General features: G+C 34.6%; 1 protein-coding gene across 1 annotated transcript in view; it reads left to right on the top strand.

Moving 5' to 3' along the window:
• Positions 1–18,630, top strand: part of LOC145692677 (uncharacterized) — a 1,521,027-nt gene that overhangs the window by 1,140,020 nt on the left and 362,377 nt on the right. Inside the window, exons 331-334 of the mRNA XM_081768059.1 lie at positions 2,920–2,943; positions 4,849–4,896; positions 8,402–8,458; positions 12,188–12,424. Of these exons, the coding sequence (XP_081624185.1) occupies positions 2,920–2,943; positions 4,849–4,896; positions 8,402–8,458; positions 12,188–12,424 (366 nt within the window). The remainder of the gene's footprint in view (positions 1–2,919; positions 2,944–4,848; positions 4,897–8,401; positions 8,459–12,187; positions 12,425–18,630) is intronic.

The raw sequence follows: 18,630 nt of genomic DNA, 5'->3' as shown, positions 1-18,630 counted from the left end.
TCAAATTTCACTTCATGTTCTTTTTCTTTCGTCTATTGTACTCTTTTGTTTCTTTTCTTAGTTGCTACTTTCTTTCGTTTCTTTCGTCTATTCTACTCTTTTGTTTTTTCTTAGTTGTTACTTTCTTTCGTTTCTCCTATCATACTTTCGACCGTTGTTAGTTGTGATTCAAGTCGCCCGTCGACAGTAACATCAAAATTAAGAAGAGCTCATAAACGAAACTGGTGTTCCACACCAACTTGCACGGATATCAACATAACGGGATTTTAGTTATTATAAGAAAGGAATATTTACATCCTTTGGTTATAAAGAAAGGTAAATGTTTCCATTAAAGAAAATCAAGAGAGGAGAATAAGTAGCCCACGAAGTTAGATAGGCCAAGAGGATGCTTCCTTTTTCTTCTATGAATAGAATAAAAGGTTAAATTCACTGCTAAATTTTTGTGTGTACCATATCACATAAAATTCACCAGTCTGCTATTCTTGCCATTAAACTTTAACTTGCCTCAACATTTCTTTCAGATAAAAGCGTACCTGAATATTTTTTTTTCTAAAACTAAATCAGTTAAGTTGAAATGAGATTACAAATATCTCACGTATGTTTGCAAGAGCGTAATGACAGATTTGCCTGGGGTGGGATAAGATCCTCCACCGACATACGAGTTTCACGTTTTTTCCTAGTACATTAGCAGACTATCGATTAAAATACATTTAGTTCTCAGACTCAGTTGAGCAATTGTCCCCTGCTCTCCGTGTGCCTAACACCCAAAACAAAATCTCAAATACGCCGCTGTTTGCACAGATTTCTCTGCAGTCCTTTCAGTTTGAATATCTCACTTTTCCTATGATTCTTTTTAGTTTATGTAATACACTCTGACATTGGCTTCTTTTCATGTTCTTCCGAGATAATAGTCAAAATGACCGACAGGAAGACACTATCAAGACACCGTTCGAAATACATAATATGAGCTCAATTTAGTACAACTGTTCTAAATAATCCCAAAAGTTTATTTTGAGTTCCGCACGAAAATGCACAAATTTATTTAATTTAAACAGACGATACATACGTTGGCTTAAAAGTACTTTACCGCTTTCAAGATCCTGTATCATGCAGACATATTTTTGCCACGGGTGATTTTGAGCATCTGAATTCAAAAAAGAAAACCGTTTTATGATTAATTAAACAAGATCACTTTTCCTATTACCTTTAATGGGTCTAGTGGAATGAAATCTGCGCAGTCTTGATACTTCTTTCTACTATCTTCTCAAACAGAACTGTATTAAAAACAAATACAGTTTCTTACTTCGTAAAAATACATCAAGTAAGAATATGAACATCAAAAATTCGCGTCAGTATCTCATTTTAAATAAAAATTTTAATATTTGTTAAGCTTTTTTATTACTGAGTAGATTCAGTTTGTTTCAATCAATGAGGAATATATTTTTTGAATTTAATTTTATGGAAGTATTTACTAAATTCATCCTCTACATTTCATTTACTTCATCTTAAGCAGCCTCATATAATTGCAATTTTATATATAATACTCCACATGTTTCACTGAAAGTTACACACACATATATATATATATATATATATATATATATATATACAGGGTGGGCCATTTTAATTAATCCACGGAAATATCTGAAAAATGATAAAACATAGAAGAAATGTTTGAAGTACACGTTATATATTGCTAAGGGGGAAAACCAAGTCCGCCAAAGGTACCCCTCCTCGTCCCCCGTAAATGGGGGTAACGGGGGGTAACTTTGAAATGTCAAATGGGAACATGGGTCGTGTAATACCTCGTTCGAAAGGTCTTGGAAAACTAAGTAACGCTGTACCAAAAGATGTTTCATATTGTGCACCAGTTTCAAAATGGCCGCCATGAGATGGTTCGGAAACTTCAGCACCCGTAGTATGAAAACCATGGAAGGTAAATGAATAGAACAAAATTGAAATACGTAAATATCATAGGATGATCCCTGTGATCCCAGTGGCCTCCCTGAAGGGGTCTTGTGGGCTAACTTCAAAATTTCAATGTCCGACCGGACAACGGTTCGGGCGTACGCTTGACCTACCCAATGCTGTTTGGAAGGCAGACTTCATGGATAGAGAATTGGTGCACTGAGTTAATGCGGATGGCCACAGTTACATTTTGAGTAACTATTAGCGGCCTTTTGAGAACACTGCCATTTCACCTCAATCGTTTTCTCCTGCAAGATGTTTGATTTTGCAAGATTTATCGAACGAGGTACCACTCGACTCATGTTACTATTTGAAATTTTGAAGTTAGCTCCCAAAACCCCTTCAGGGAGACCACTGGGATCACAGGGATCATCCTATGATATTTACGTATTTCAATTTTGTTCCATTCATTTATCTTCCATGGTTTCCATACTACGGGTACTGGAGTTTCCGAACCATATCATGGCGGCCATTTTGAAACTGGTGCACAATATGAAACATCTTTTGGTACAGCGTTACTTAGTTTTCCAAGACCTTTCGAACGATGTATTACTCTACCCATGTTCCCATTTGATATTTCAAAGTTACCCCCCGTTACCCCCATTTACGGGGGGCGAGGAGGGGTACTTTTGGCGGAATTGGTTTTCCCCCTTAGCAATATATAACGTGTACTTCAAACATTTCTTCTATGTTTTATCATTTTTCAAATATTTCCGTGGATTAATTAAAATGGCCCACCCTGTATATATATATATATATATATATATATATATATATATATATATATATCGGGGGGTTGCTGACCTTTTTCCTATTTGGTAGCATTTTACAATAATAATACTGTACAATTATAATAATAAATACAATTGTTCTCTAGCAAAGTACTTTCTGAAATAAAAATCTTAAAAATTATAAAGAAATAATTCAACATATAAACATGTATTTTTACAGCTGATACACTTGCAAGTTACTTATGTAAGTTTTCCTTCTTTCTTTTACTTTAAGATATTAGTCAGATAAAAGCCATATCTTTATCAGCGGCTTGAAACAATTACTAACTGGTTCATATTTGCTTTGAAGTCTTAATTAACTTGAACTAGTAAAACAAACCACTGAAGAAAGCAACGTTTCTTTTAAAAAAATAATTGTGTAACAGTTTCACCAACTAACTGAACATATTGGCTTCATCAGACACTGTCTCAGAACTCGCCAACTAACTGAACATGTTGGCTTCATCAAACACAGTCTCAGAACTCGCCAACTAACTGAACATATTGGCTTCATCAGACACTGTCTCAGAACTCGCCAACTAACTGAACATATTGGCTTCATCAGACACAGTCTCAGAACTCGCCAACTAACTGAACATATTGGCTTCATCAAACACAGTCTCAGAACTCACCAACTAACTGAACATATTGGCTTCATCAGACACAGTATCAGAACTCGCCAACTAACTGAACATATTGGCTTCATCAAACACAGTCTCAGAAATCGCCAACTAACTGAACATATTGGCTTCATCAGACATTGTCTCAGAACTCGCCAACTAACTGAACATATTGGCTTCATCAGAACTGTCTCAGAACTCGCCAACTAACTGAACATATTTGCTTCATCAGACAGATTGACAGTGTCTGATGAAGCCAATATGTTCGATTAGTTGGCGAGACTGTTACACAGTTATTCTTTTATAATAAACATTGATTTCTTCAGTGATTTGTTTTCCAGTTTAAGTTTGAAACAATTTATTTAGTTACTTAAGAAAATATTTAATCCAAAATTTAGAAAACATACTTGCCGTGCCGTACCGTTTACTGTATAACGATTTACTTCTAGTAATCATGGTAAACCAATGTACTGAAGATACTACTTATGTTTCTAATGTTAAATGTTTTGGACATATTTCTAACATTTACTTAAAATGAAAGGAGATTTTAAGTTATCATTAACATACATTTTCTAAACTACTGTTTCACAGAATATTGGAATACATAATAAGATTAGTCAACAAAAGAATCACCAAGTTCTTACAGCAAAATGCAGCTTCAGCGTAATCTACTTATTACAAACTTATGTTTCTTTACAGATTAATATTTTAGTACGTAGCATAAAATTTTAATAAAAATACAAGGTTGACATAAAGTCTCTCCCTAACAACAAACGTTAATAACAAGAAAACAAATAATGACAAAAGCATGCGGTCTGAAAACATCGCTTATATGATACTTGAAGATTTTGCCACAGCCTGTGATGCCATCTACTGCAGCTGACCGCAGCGTAACAGTCATTTGTTTAAAAATAGCATCAGCACAGCAGAAAGCGAAGTGTGTGTTGTGGTATCATGAAAGAAAATCTTCCGTCACAGTTCAACGAACATTCAGGAGAAAGTATGGAGAGCAGCCACCAGATGTTAAGAAAATAAAGGAATGGTATAGCAAGTTTATTTCAACAGGGAGTGTTTCAGATCGTGATAGAAGCGGTAGACCGAGTATTAGTGAAGAACGTGTGGAAGCTGTTCGTGTTGCTTTAACCCAAAGCACACCTAAATTCTTGCGTTGAGCATCACGTGAACTGAACATCCCGAAGTCAACTGTGTTAAAATTTTTACACAAACGCTTAAAGTTCATTTGTCGATGAAACTTTTCCTGACCGATGGATGGTGAGAAATGGCCCAATACCATGGCCCCACGATCCCCAGACATAACCCAAACTTGACTTCTTCCTGTGGGCTTATATTAAAGGCAGATTATATTAAAGATATGCTTGTATCTTTCTCATTTTTCTTGCTTCTCATGTTTGTTATCAGGGAGAGACTTTACGACCACTCTGTATTAGATGGATATTTTCAATTGAAATACTTTTTTTTAACATTTCTAGCAAGAATTCCTGGTGTTCCTCAATTTGTGCCGGGAATATTGCATCAACGTAAGAATATTTCAATTCCATTCATTTTTAAAACTGTTAAATTTAAGGCTTTAATTTTCTAATCCATTATTTTAATAAATTTCGAAAACCATCTTTCGTGTAACATTGTAAAACGGAAGTTTGTGAATGTAGACAAGCAAACTGAATATGTTGTATAAGAAGACGGACACTTCCAATATACTAACAAGGGAAGTATCAATGAACTCATATCGAAACCTACCGTAAAATTTCCCTCAGAGGAAGGAAGTCCCACAGAAAAACCATACACAAAAAGCAGCTCCGTTTTTGAAGTGGAAATAACGAAAATGGCAGATTGAAAAGTCATGTATCCATGTCGACAATTGCACAATTCGTTCAGTACCACCCATTGTAAACTGCCTGTTAATAATAAAAAGTCAATAACAACAATGTGGGTACATACTATATCTAAGGGAAAGTCTTACGGTAAGGTTAACCTTGACGGCAGCCATCTTGAAATCCCCCATCTTAAATGCAGATACGAAAAATGGAACGAGACTATGGTCAATCGATTAGTGTTAATGAACAACAAAATCCATAAACGGGAAAGACCCTCTATCCCATCCGTTTGGTAATTATGAGGAGGTATAGTTCTGGTAACAGCTGTATACATAGCTGTGATAACGTCTAATAAAGAAAACTATACACACGTGCACAGTTGTGTTATATATCTGCAGTATATTATTCTTCTGTGCTGCTTTGCAATGCATTCACACAGAGGTGTATATTGTTGTCTTATTTTTTTTTCATCATCATCATAATCAAGTATTGTCGATCCACTACTGGATGAAGGTCTCTCCAATACTTCTCCACAATCATGTATCATGGGCAGTCCATTATGTTGCACAACATTTCTTCGTACCCTATATTTTTAGCCATACTTCTCGATCATTCTTTTTCACGTTCAACGTATACTTGTAATCAGAGACGTAGCAAGTCAGGAGTTAAGGGGAGAGGGAGGATGCTAGCAATGTTGAGGTAATACAGACAGTATCACATACGACAAACATATTAAAATTAATGCCTACATCCATACAACAGTCTATATACATCGGATGTTACGAGGGGAGGGAGTCTGGACCCTACGGACAATCCCCTCCATAGCTCTCTTTCTTCCATTTCTGCTTCAAGGTGTCGTCTACAGGCTGTCTATAGTTTGTGATTGATTACTTGACAATGTATTATTAGTGTACCATTCTTCTGACGTCTTGCTTATCCATTTTCCTCAATTATAAGACTATTTTTACTTGAGCTTACCCTCCCCCTCCTCTGTCGTTACGTGCTACATCTCTGTCGTCACTTGTCTCAGTATTGTCGAACGTAATGTCACATTGTAGCATATGTTTAACGGCGCTTCTAAGCATATTTTCATCGAAATCGCTTCTTATTTCATCTCATAATCCACAACGTGTTGTGTTGCCAGTTCCCCTACTCCCACATAAGTGCGGAACGGTCGCGATCGACTCCTCTATGGAGTTTCGTGTTCGACTGACCATAATCTCCTTCTACTTTTCGTGTGACAGCAGAACAAGGTTCCTTGCAAGTGTTAGTATTCAAAACTAAGTGAAGTGAATCCGATTCTAATCCTTTTCTAAGACGTTATTTTTTAAGTTTAATATTAAGTAGATACATATGTATCCTGTCAATTACTCTATTATCCATGATATTTCAGAACAACATGGACAACGTTTGGGAAGTGTTTCCTGTCACCAAGATGAGTAAAAAAGTATAGACCAACTTGGGTGCACAAATGCTCTCTTTCAGTTATAGGCTGCCGAAAACATAAAAAATTAACTTTAAATGTCCATAGCTACAATACTATGGGACCTACCGTAGTCGGGTCAAAACTTCGCTTAGACTAGTATGTGCCCTATCCACATATACAAGTTTCAGAATCCTGCGGTACTTCCGCAACAATTTTTATAAAAATAGTTGATGTGTACTTCAAATTATATGCTCGTAGCCAAACTCCTTGTATAAAAATTGTTTAATGAGTACCTTAGGATTCTGAAACATGTATTTTTGGATAGTGCACGTATTAGGTCGTAAGTGAAGTCTTCACCCACCACAACAAGTCCCATAGTTTTGGAGCTATGGGAGTTTAAAGTTCATTAATTCATGTTTTCAACAGCCAATAGATCCGGAAGAAAACATTTGTGCACCAAGGTTTTTCTATAATTTTTGGCTCACCTTGGTGTCTGAAATCACCTCCCAGACGTTGTCGGCGTTGTTTAGAAACACCCTGTATAAATAAGCTTTGCTATCAGTCGTTGGCTGTTCCAAGAAAGTTGTGTCTTTCTAGTAGTAACTACCTGAACAAGTGACATTCACGAACATTCTATTGTAATCTAAGTCTAAAGATTGAGATACAGATACAAAGACCAGGTATGTTAAAAAAAAATATACGAATATCTTGCTTGCAGTTACTCACACTTTCAAAGAAAATGGATAGTGTAGTATCTAAGTGAGAATAATAAAATTTGCGGGAATCATAATAGTTTAGTTCAGCATAACCAACTTAGAAAAATCACAACATTGTACAGATGCCTTTGAATTTGAAAAAGATCAAGTTCATCCATTGCTTTTTACCTTTTGTACAGATTCTTACGAAAATTTGTCAAAATATATTGGGAATAAATTCGTCACATTAAAATAAGAAAAACGTGCATATATACCTGTGATCGGAAGTGCGTATAGGGTGTCGAAAAAGTGATAAATAAACTTTAAAGGTCCATAGTTCCACTACTATAGGATCGATCGTAGTCGGATCAACACATCACAGAGGAACTAGTATGTCGACTATCCAAATATCCATCTTTCAGAACCTCCGGTACTTGCACAATCATTTTTAGAGATGCTGTTGGGAGTACTTGATCACTCTCCACCTACTTCTCTAAAAAAAATCGTGTGGAAGTACTTGAGCATTCTTAAACATGGATATTTGGATAAGTTCACATACCAGTTTCTCAATGATGTCTTGACCCGACTACGATAAGTCCCATTGTAATTGAGTCATAAACTTTTAGAGTTTACTTGTTTCACGTTTTTGGTACCCTATAACTCCCAAACTATCCACTATCGAGCATAGATTTATATGAACTGTTTTTCTTATTTTGATGTTAGGAATCTGTTACCAAGGTATTATGACGCATTTTCGTAACACCTTGTATATATCGTTTTTGACAGTGATGATATTATTATGCATAACTTCTATATACAGTAGTCTTCCAAAGGAGAGGATCAATGCAAATATATAGTTTTCTTAAAAACAAAGAAGCTGGTACTTTTTTTTATCCTGACAATGCCAGAATGTTAAATAATATTCGTTATTGAGAAAAAGAGCAAACGTCTGTAGAGAAGAATAAACATCTTGATTGAAATGCTTATTACTATAATGATAAGGTACATATAATTTCAGTTACGTTCTATGTACACAAAAAAGTACAAAATGACTACACAAATCTCTTAAAGATATTTTATCTTTCAGTTCCCGTTAACGTACCAAGTTCCCCGAACGTTGGCGATTTATGGATGCCTAATGCTGGTGAGAAATTTCATACAAATCTTAATTAATTTCAACTATTATAATATAATTAACTTGCAGAAAACATTGTAATTTCTTAAGTAGTTGATTTTCCTCTCTGAAAGTTCTCTGAAAGCTTTCAACACTCAAGAGTATTATCGTCGACGAGGCAGAAAGTGAAAGAGAATGTTTATTATTATTATTATTATTATTATTATTATTATTATTATTATTATTATTATTATTATTATTAAAACATTTTATTATAGATAATTGAATACAAGTAACAATATGAATAGACTACTCTTTAATTAGAAGCGGAGCAGCGATACCTAAGTGGTAGAGCGTTCACTTCTGGTGCGTGCGGTCCCTCGTTCAATCCCATCTCGCGCCAAGTGGACCTAGTGCTGGGCAAATACCGTGTGCGTGGATTTCCTTGGGGTCTCCCGTTTCCTCCCACACTATTCTTTCCACTATTCCATTAATTTCTCATCATCACCGTCTTCTTTAGCCTAACTGAAAAATTTCATTTCATTTCATTTTCTTTAACTAGAGGCGTTTCGTTTGCGTTATTCTGTGTATTGTAAAATCTGTATTAAATTTGACAACTTTAAAATAATTATCACCATTACAGTAGATTCATTGTGACCTTTTCTTTACTCTCTATATAAATTCAAATTCCAGCAAGCAATTACAACTAAAAACGTAGTAACTCTTTCTAGTTGAAAGTAGAAAGAAGATTAATGACGCTAAATTCACGCCGGAACTTATTTTTAAATCATTTCTATATCTGCAAACAATTGAATATAATAATTTATAAAAATATTGTAAGCATCCCCACCTTTCAGTGTGTATTATTTCTTCGAGACATGTTACAACTGTAAAAACACTTGCTATTGTTTATAAATATCAACATAAGCAGACGATATACGGAAGTAACAGGAAAACACGAAACCGACAGGGTGGAACCCGAAGTTGATCGACTCACTCAAGGGCCATCTATAATAGGGGACCCGAAGAACGCCAAATTGTCAGTTAACAACTGATCACTTAACCTGCAACACCCGCTCCTGAGATCACGTTGGACAAAGGAGTTTCCCTACCTTACATAATTCCCGGTAGCTGCATTGGGCGAAACATTTATAATTACAACCCACTTCTGAGAACTGCATTGGACGAAATAGGATCCTTATAAACTGTCTCCCATAGTTATGGAGATTCGTTTACAAAATTCTGGATTCTGCATTGGGTAAAAGAGTTACCTGTACATATCTAACTCCAACCTTCATGAACAGAAGCCACTTTACGTGCGCTAGTGACTAATATTGAAGTATTTATTTTGTATATTACAAAGAAATTTTGTAATTATTCTATAGAGAATTATTTTTTATAAAATTGTTGAAGGGCTAATCCCGAACTTTTATTGAATCTATCAAATAGACATTACATGGTGTCGGCTTCATATCTTCCTGTTATTTCCATGTATCGTTTCCTTGCGTTGATATTTATAAAACTATTACATGTTTTTACAGCTGTAACATGTGTTAGAAGAAACAATACATGCTTAAAGGTGTGGATCCTTACAATATACATGTAATGTATGAAAATAAAACTTGATTGTTGACATGAAGGGACGAACGCAGATGAGAATATTCGATGAAAAAGTCTTGAGAAAAATATTCGGAATAAAAGCAGGGTAATAACCACGATAATGCAAAAGATTAACTAAATATAAATATATTGAGCAATTGAATTGAGACGTCCAGTTGCGGAATGTATGGGATATACTCAAAGATACATCATTTCATTGATCGGATAGAGAAAAGTTCTTTGAGTAGGCCTAGATGTTGGTATCCATAATATTGCATAAGATCTGAGAGTAGTAAATAATGACAACCCTAACAGAAGTGGATTAGCATACTATAAATGCAATTACATTTTTAGTTAGTTTGATTGATTGCTTGCTTTTACTTATTACGTCTGGTCTCTTGAGCTATAAATTTCATTAAATTTGGTTTTGATTATTAAAGAAATAGGATTTGAAGCCGACAATAAAGCCAAAATAACCTTACTCATTAATATTCAAATAAATATAAAACCATAATTCAATCAGGCAACTGTCTATTCGTTTTACAAGTATATTTGAATTAATACGCCTGTCTTTCTATAACTATGATTTTAACGACGAAATGGAATGTAGTTTTCATTTTATTTTATGATTTGAAATGGAATGAAAAGAAACTAATTACATGGAAGTTCGTCGGGATCATAATACGGCAAATTATGGATACTTTAAAATATCAAATAATCCTTTTGATAAAGTGGATACTTTCACATATGTAGGATGAATATTATCATCCTAAAACCATATTCACGAAGAAATTAAATGTCGACTGAAATCAAGGAATTCGTGTTACTATTCGGTTCAAAATCTCTTGTCGTCGCGAATTCTGTCGAGGAATTTAAAGCTTAAAATGTACAAAACGATAATCATGCCTGTTGTTCCGTATGGTTGCGAAACATAGACGCTTACTCTCATGGAAGAACGCAAACTGAAAGTATTTAAGAACAAGATCCTGAGACGAATATTCGGACCACCAAGAAACTGGAATGGGGAATGGCGGAAAATCAGAACGAGGAGCAACATAATTTATACGGTTTGGCAAACATTGTTGGGGTCCTCAAATCAAGTGATAGATGCTCAGATGGGCAGGTCTTGTAGCCAAAATAGAAGAAATAGGAATGCTTTCAAAATCTTAACTGGAAGGCCAGTCGGAAAACGACCATTAGGAAGTCCTAGGCGCAGAAAGGGGGACAATATTAAGATGGGTCTCGCAGAAATAGTAACACGAAATAGAAACTGGATCCAGTTAACTAAGAATAGAAGTCAGTGGAGAGCTTTTGTGAACGCAACATTGAATCTCCACGTTTAATAAACCATATAATTAGTCAGTTAGTTAGTTAATTTATGATTTGAAAACATTTCTCAAAAAAATGCACTACAAAACTTTCTTCTTTATAATTTTAAAAATGTGAACTAATATCAGTGAAACTAAGACCAAAGTAATAAACTAGTATTGTACATAATTGGCAGAACCTGTTTTCTTTTTTCTTTCTTTTTCTCTAGTTTAGCGTCCACGATTATGTACCGAGAATAAGTGAGACGGTGATAGTCATAACGAACAAATCAGTAGAATGAACGGAATAGAAGAATCGAAAGAATACCTTCACGCACACGGTGTTTATCCAAAGATTGTCTTTACTGGTTGGAAAATTATTATTTATTGAGATATATTTAAAAACAGTAATTTGTGTTTATAAATTAACTAGTCAGATATATCCTAACATGTACGTATATTCTTAGATTCCTTTACGTTCATTTTCTTTCGAATATGTTCGTTTCTCGTAAATTTGACAAAAGATAAGCATAAGAAGGAAAGAAATGTAAAATTCGTTGCCAGAACAAAACCTATTATTCTCTAAAACATAGCAAATTATTATATTTGCCCTAAGAAAACATGAAGGTGAATGTTTATATATATATATATATATATATATATATATATATATATATATATATATATGTATATATATATATGTGTGTGTGTGTGTGTGTGTGTGTGTGTGTGTGTGTGTGTAGGTGTGTGTGTGTGTGTGTGTGTGTGTGTGTGAAAGCTTCGTTCAATCCGTTACAAAATTCCCTGCAAATTTTGGTTCATCTTTCTTTCTTTTTTATTTTTTTATTTTCAGAACAAAATCCATATATGTATGTGGATCAAGGTGCTTTTGAGTATGGAGCTGGTGCTGGAGCAGGTGCTGGTGCTGGGGCAGGGGCAGGTGCCGGTGCAGGTGCAGGGGCAGGTGCTGGTGGCGGTGCAGGTGCAGGTGCTGGAGCTGGAGCTGGAGCTGGAGCAGGCGCTGGTGCTGGTGCTGGAGCAGGCGCTGGTGCTGGTGCTGGTGCTGGTGCTGGTGCTGGATTTGAACACGGTAAACAAACAGTTTTACTAAAGGACCTAAACTGATCCATGAATTGAAGCTATTAAATTAAACTCAATAATGCATCTAAATATTTATCAATTTGGTAATTTTTAATACAAACCCCACCACTGTTAGCTACTTATTTATTTGTTTAAGCAAGCACTCATTCCCGATGACATGGCTTCTATTATATAATGAAAAATCATTTCAAGTATGGTTAAGCTTACTATAACATCCTGAAAACAAAATGCAAAAACAATGTTATCATGAGTAGCTTGTAGCAAACGCAATAGCTTCAAGGACACAACTGTTTTTGCTCCAATTTCCAACCACTTATTGAGACTTCAAATCATTGAATAAAACTTCCGCCAGTATAGTTAGGCTCTCCAATAACATGCTGAGAAACCTAAATAGAGAAGAAGAAACATTGTCTTAGAAAATAGTTTATAATAGACGAAATAGCTTTAGACATCAACTGTTTTGTCACTTTCACCCATAGTTCGAAATAACAAGTGATTTCTGCTTCTGACTCTTTTATCTGTGAAGATTCCTCGAGTGATGATCCAATACGATCTATTCAGAGTTTCATCAGAATTGTAAGTGTATTATGTCTTCTAATAGAACTGGAAGAGAAAACACCAAGCTTAGTGGAACTTATTTAAAAATTTGCATCCGTTGGCACTGACCTGCTATTTGAAAACAAATCTTTCGTAACCATTTTTATTAATTTTGTTGATTTTTCTGTTGTTCCTGGTAGCTATTAATAATAATCTCCCAATTTTTCTTAAAATTCCATCTATCAAGATTTAAACTTAGATTTTTACTTATGAAGCGTGATTACTCTATAGATTTATTTCGATGTAAGATTTAGTTCGGTGAAATACTTTCATTTCTTTAATTTATTAATGTGCATGATAGGTTTTTTTGTTGGAAATTTCGGTATTAACTTATATTTAGATGTATTCTTAAGTTTAATTTAATAGAAAGAATATTTTCGTTAGGATTTGTCAAATTCACGCTTAAATGTTTCTATGATAAGAAATGTTACTGAGCATGACATGACATTAAAATATGATCTATGTTAAAACCAAAGCATTTAATCTTTTGCAACAAATATACATCAAAGCAAAATACCTCTTAAAAGTACATTTAGTTTCACTTAAATCAATTGAATTACTCCAATAACTATTATTTTATATTACATCATAATGTATTAGCTAGATTAAAGTTTCAAGAGTTAATGATAAAAGAAACAATTTTTGATATAGTTAGGAACATTTTATAGAAGAATATACGAAACTCTCTTAATCCCTATCTTTTCGAGATGACTAACCCGAGAGCAAATATCTGAACTTGAAAATAATAATAATTACAAAAATAAAGTACAAGTGTTCCTTCCACGTAGGAACCCGATCTCGAAGGAAATAATCCAAGAATAAAATATTTCGCCTCTACTGTATGAAAAGACTGCTAAACGCATCCAGAAAAATAATTTTAAAAATTTTGTTCCTATAAATTTACTTAAATTCAAGGAATTCATTTTTTTTAATTTTGTAGCATTGACAATTCCCAATTTCAAATAACAATAACAGTTATTTATTATAAGCTAAGAAAATAAAAAAAGGAAAAACTAACAATACAAAAATGGCAACACGATATATAATAAATGTGACCTCAGTTCCGAAAAGGAACAACCTCAAATGCATGTGTCAATCTGCTATTCATACATGACCTACAATGGAATCTTTCTTTCTTCTTTTAATTTCTGAAAAATCCTTAGAGAAGATACTCCACTTGTTGATTACCCAAAATTAATGATTGAAGAATTTTACGTATCTTAAATATACTCATGGTTAGCTAGGATAAAATTTAGCACATGTATACACAAAATCAAAAATATAAACTTAACCAAAATATAAACATATGTACGCTACACACTTAATTTTAGATCCAACTGGCTACTGACAACTGTTGATCCAAGATTTCCATTACAGGTTCAAAAGCAACCAATCATAATGAAGCATTTATATCATGACACTTCCTCATATTACACATTCAACTGATACCAGATCATTCGCCTAGGTTCAATATAAATTCTAATATATATATCCTTATCAGGATTGAGACAGGAAAGGCAAGGAAGAAAGGACAAAAAGAGAATATTCCGAGTTGAAAGGACTAAATGTAGTCAGGGCAGAAGTAGAAGGTGGCGCCACCTGCTTTCAATTAAGTCCTTAATAATACCTTTACCTTAATATATATATCCACACAAAATTCCTTAACCATCTCCGTGACGATCCATGTCGCCACAAATGGAAAATGAACTAATGGACATGCAATGATAAAATGTATTTCTCGTTTTGTGATAATTCTTTTTTACTGAAACTCTCTTTAGAACTTATTTAGAAAAATGTAAATAATTAAACTACTTAAACAATAATTTAATATAATAACTAATAAACAAATGTTAAGAGCAGTGAAACAACGAACTATGACGAAATAAATACAAGTACCAAGTTAAAATCTTTATATGAGTTCATGAGAAATTAATCAAAGTTTACATTTCACACATTACATGTTGTTAGTTATTTTCCCTTACTTGTACGGATTGTGATTATACACGTTTCAAAAAGAATGATCCAATTTCAAACAATTGTAACTATACATCGTTTTATGCGCTCAGAACCAAAAATAAACCGTTGAAATAGAGGAATTATCAAGTTCCACGCGGATGCTGGTAGGTTGCAGTAGCGCATTTTCTTCACAGTTACTTCAGTGTTTGTAACGATGGTGACTGCACACCATTAATATTTCTGGGGTCTTCACTTGACGAAGTGTGAGTCCGTAATAACTGCTAACGTGAATTTTGTGGACAATACACAAAGAATTTGACTGTGGTATAAGTAATTCCAAGACATGAGTTGTTTGTGTAATGGGAAAACTAATGTTCGCCTCTGCGTGTCAGATTAGATCCAGAAATGATTGTAAAACTTTGAAGAGAATTTTACTATGGTATTTACATATCTCGTACAGCCCAAAAAAGTTATATTGAACACATATGTTTTCTTATGTAAAAAAAGTTGCATGATTACCTTTTAAATATTAAAATTAATCTGAAATATCCATGAACTCTACTATGAACACTATTTACATTTTTAATTGGATGATTCTCTCTGAAATATCTTGTATATTTCGAGATAGATTCTTGGATATAGCTCACAACTAGCTTGAACTCTTAGTTTACACCTGATTCAGCACAAAATAGAAACTAGCTTCACTAGTGTCTAAGGTTACGTTGATGTTGATTAGTAAGTCAAGGAAATCTCCTTACAGCTAGTTTTGTAAGTCACTGTTTCATATTTCTGTACAAGTTATAGATCAATGAGACATTGAAAATAGAAGAACGATTTTTCTGCTTCGGACATAGCGGATGTTGATTATAGAGCATCAGGATGTCTGAAAAGTCTTGGAGGTCAAAATTGAGAATACGTTTATTGTAATTTGGAAACAACATTTTCAAGCAAAATATACACTATTTCATTTGGTGACTATCTGTTATATTTTCAGAAACAACAGAATCCCCTCGCTATAAAAGCTCTGATTTCTGTGGGTTGTGGAAACAATGTGACACGTGATTATCACAGACTTCTTTCGAAACACCATTCAGAGCATTCTGTAGGGACCGAAATAAAGGATAGTTTCACGGTAACAGGTCCGGGATATAAGATGCATGAAAACCTCCCAGACAAGTTCTCTCAATCTCTGACAGGTTGTTAAAGACATGCGATCTGGCGTCGTCAGCCTGGTATACAACACTCTTTCTGCTGACCAATTCCGATCGTTTCTTTTGGATTGCTAGATGTACTAGTGCTAATTTTTTTACAGTACATGTCCGAGTCTATCGTTCCACCCGACAGTGGCAGCTTGTGAAGTACAATGCGCTTCTAACCACACCAAACGCACAGTATAACCTTCCTGGATGTCAGTTTGGGCTTTGAAATGGATCACAAGGTGTCTTTTCGCTTCGATCACGATCTTTCCCCGTACGTTGTTGTTGTGAGTTATACACTGTTCATCACTTGTGATCAATCGCTTTAGAAATGAATCTAGTTCATTATCTTGCAATAGGAATTCGCTGATAGAAATTTAATCTGCTAAATGTTTTTGAACCAGATCATACGGCATCGGAACGTCGAGCTTCCTTTGGTAGCCAGTTTCCCACAAATGATATAACAGTATCTCGTGATAGATGTTTGTGATTGGCGGTGCCATGACTGCTTAACTACCAGTTTTGCTCAACCTTTGCTTCAATGTCATCCAATTTCGTTGTCATTGGTCAACCATCGATATTTCCAGAATGAAAACGACTGAATCATAATTCCGCTGCTCCTTTTGATAACGTGCCTTGTCCATAAATAGCATAAATTTCTCCACAGATCATGCATAATCATAACTGATTTTATTTGGTACAACTTTGGGATCAGGAGTATTATAAACCAGTGTTTCCCAATTGTGGTTCACGGACGCCTAGGGGTTCACATCTTATAATTTATAGAAATGAAAAATGTTGTGGACTTCCTCCATGTATGTACTGTATGTTGTATGTTTATAACAAACGAAGGTCTCCAATTGTTGGTGACATTGCTACATATCTCTCAACTACTACTAGCACCAGAATACAATAATTTAAAGGTGCGGGATCCGTATTTTTCCTTCAAACTAAAAAAGGGGGTCTTCAATTCTGAAGTAATTAGGAACCACTGTTTAAACAATTCATTACGACGGAATCGTACAACGATTTCGGAATTATTTGTGCTCAAATTCAACCAAAGTGTAAACATTGCCTTTAAAATAATTTTTGGTGGTTTAAATGCCTATTTTAGGTTTAAATATATATATATATGAAACAATTTGTATGTAAAACGAAACAGAACGGTTCGTTGGCATTTCGTTCTACAGTAGTGCACATTTATATATATTTATAAGGGATTTTTTAGTTATTGTGTTATGTACCTCATGAATCAATATATAACAAAACAATATTGCTTCTTCTAAGTAATTTGCTTTTAAAGACTAATCATAATATAGTAGTAAAAATTCACCAAAACATTCAATTTCATTTGCAATCAAAATAAATTGAAAGTAAAATTTGTAAGGCCGTTTTACACGAAAGCATTTATCGTATGATTTCTCGTTCAGATATGCTGCCAAAATAGGTGTATGATAACCTATGACACCGGAAAGTAGTGGAGCTTTTCCATGGTAGCATTTCTATTATACTGCAATTGATACTTGTCGTTTCTGACAGCTCGCTGCTTGCATGTGGTGCTTAATGCTATGTTGCTAGCTTTTGCGCCGGGTATTGAAACACGAATTTATTCACTGCAAGTAATCTCAGTTCTGTAAAATTAAATGACAGAAAAAAAACAACTAATAAGAATCCTCTCAATAACCAGCAGGTCCACAACTCAAGTTGACATTCTACTAAACTCTTTCCAGCCTTAGAACAAAGTAGACATAAACAAAGCGAAATGTATTACTCCGCGGCTCACACGTGCTTCGGCAGCCAGAGACGTGAACAGCAAGATCGTCTGCTAGCTTACTGTTGTCGCATAATTTCCACAATGTTAAGGCTATAGTTGGTTGGTAAATAATTAACGCACTGACACTATATTGGAAATATCTACGAGCTTACCGCTGTTCCTGTGTCCTCTTTTGTGTTTTATAACACGAAACGAAAATGGATTATTGACACATATCGTCGCCACGAAACTCTGCATTCTGCTATAATTTTAAATGAGTGGGGTAGGCGCGCGAACGCATACGCATGCACAGTAAATACTATATGTCCAAATACGCGTGAGGTTGAAATAAAGCTACATCTGTTGTTAAATATTATATATATTGCGTTTATTATCACAAAATGCAGGATAAATTCAGATATCTTTATTTGAAATTATTATTTTAGTAGGGATTATATTGCGATAGGATACTAGTGCAGTGAGTCCAACTACCAATCACTGGTCATCGACCCACTGGTAGTCAGGTGGATTTGTTTACATCTGCTTTTTTCTAAGGGTGGAAAGAGTATAAAACCATGTACATTTGTTTGTGGCAATGTGCAGAAGGGATGGAATGTTTACCATTGCAGAGCGAGGGAAATAAGCCACTATAATTGGCTGAACGTGGTGTTGTCATACAAACAGTTCTTCTTG

This window comes from Thermobia domestica, chromosome 8 (genome assembly GCF_964235325.1).
Source record: "Thermobia domestica chromosome 8, izTheDome1.hap1.1, whole genome shotgun sequence".
NCBI classification, from domain to species: Eukaryota; Metazoa; Arthropoda; class Insecta; order Zygentoma; family Lepismatidae; genus Thermobia; species Thermobia domestica.
This window is presented reverse-complemented; position numbering and strand designations above follow the sequence as displayed.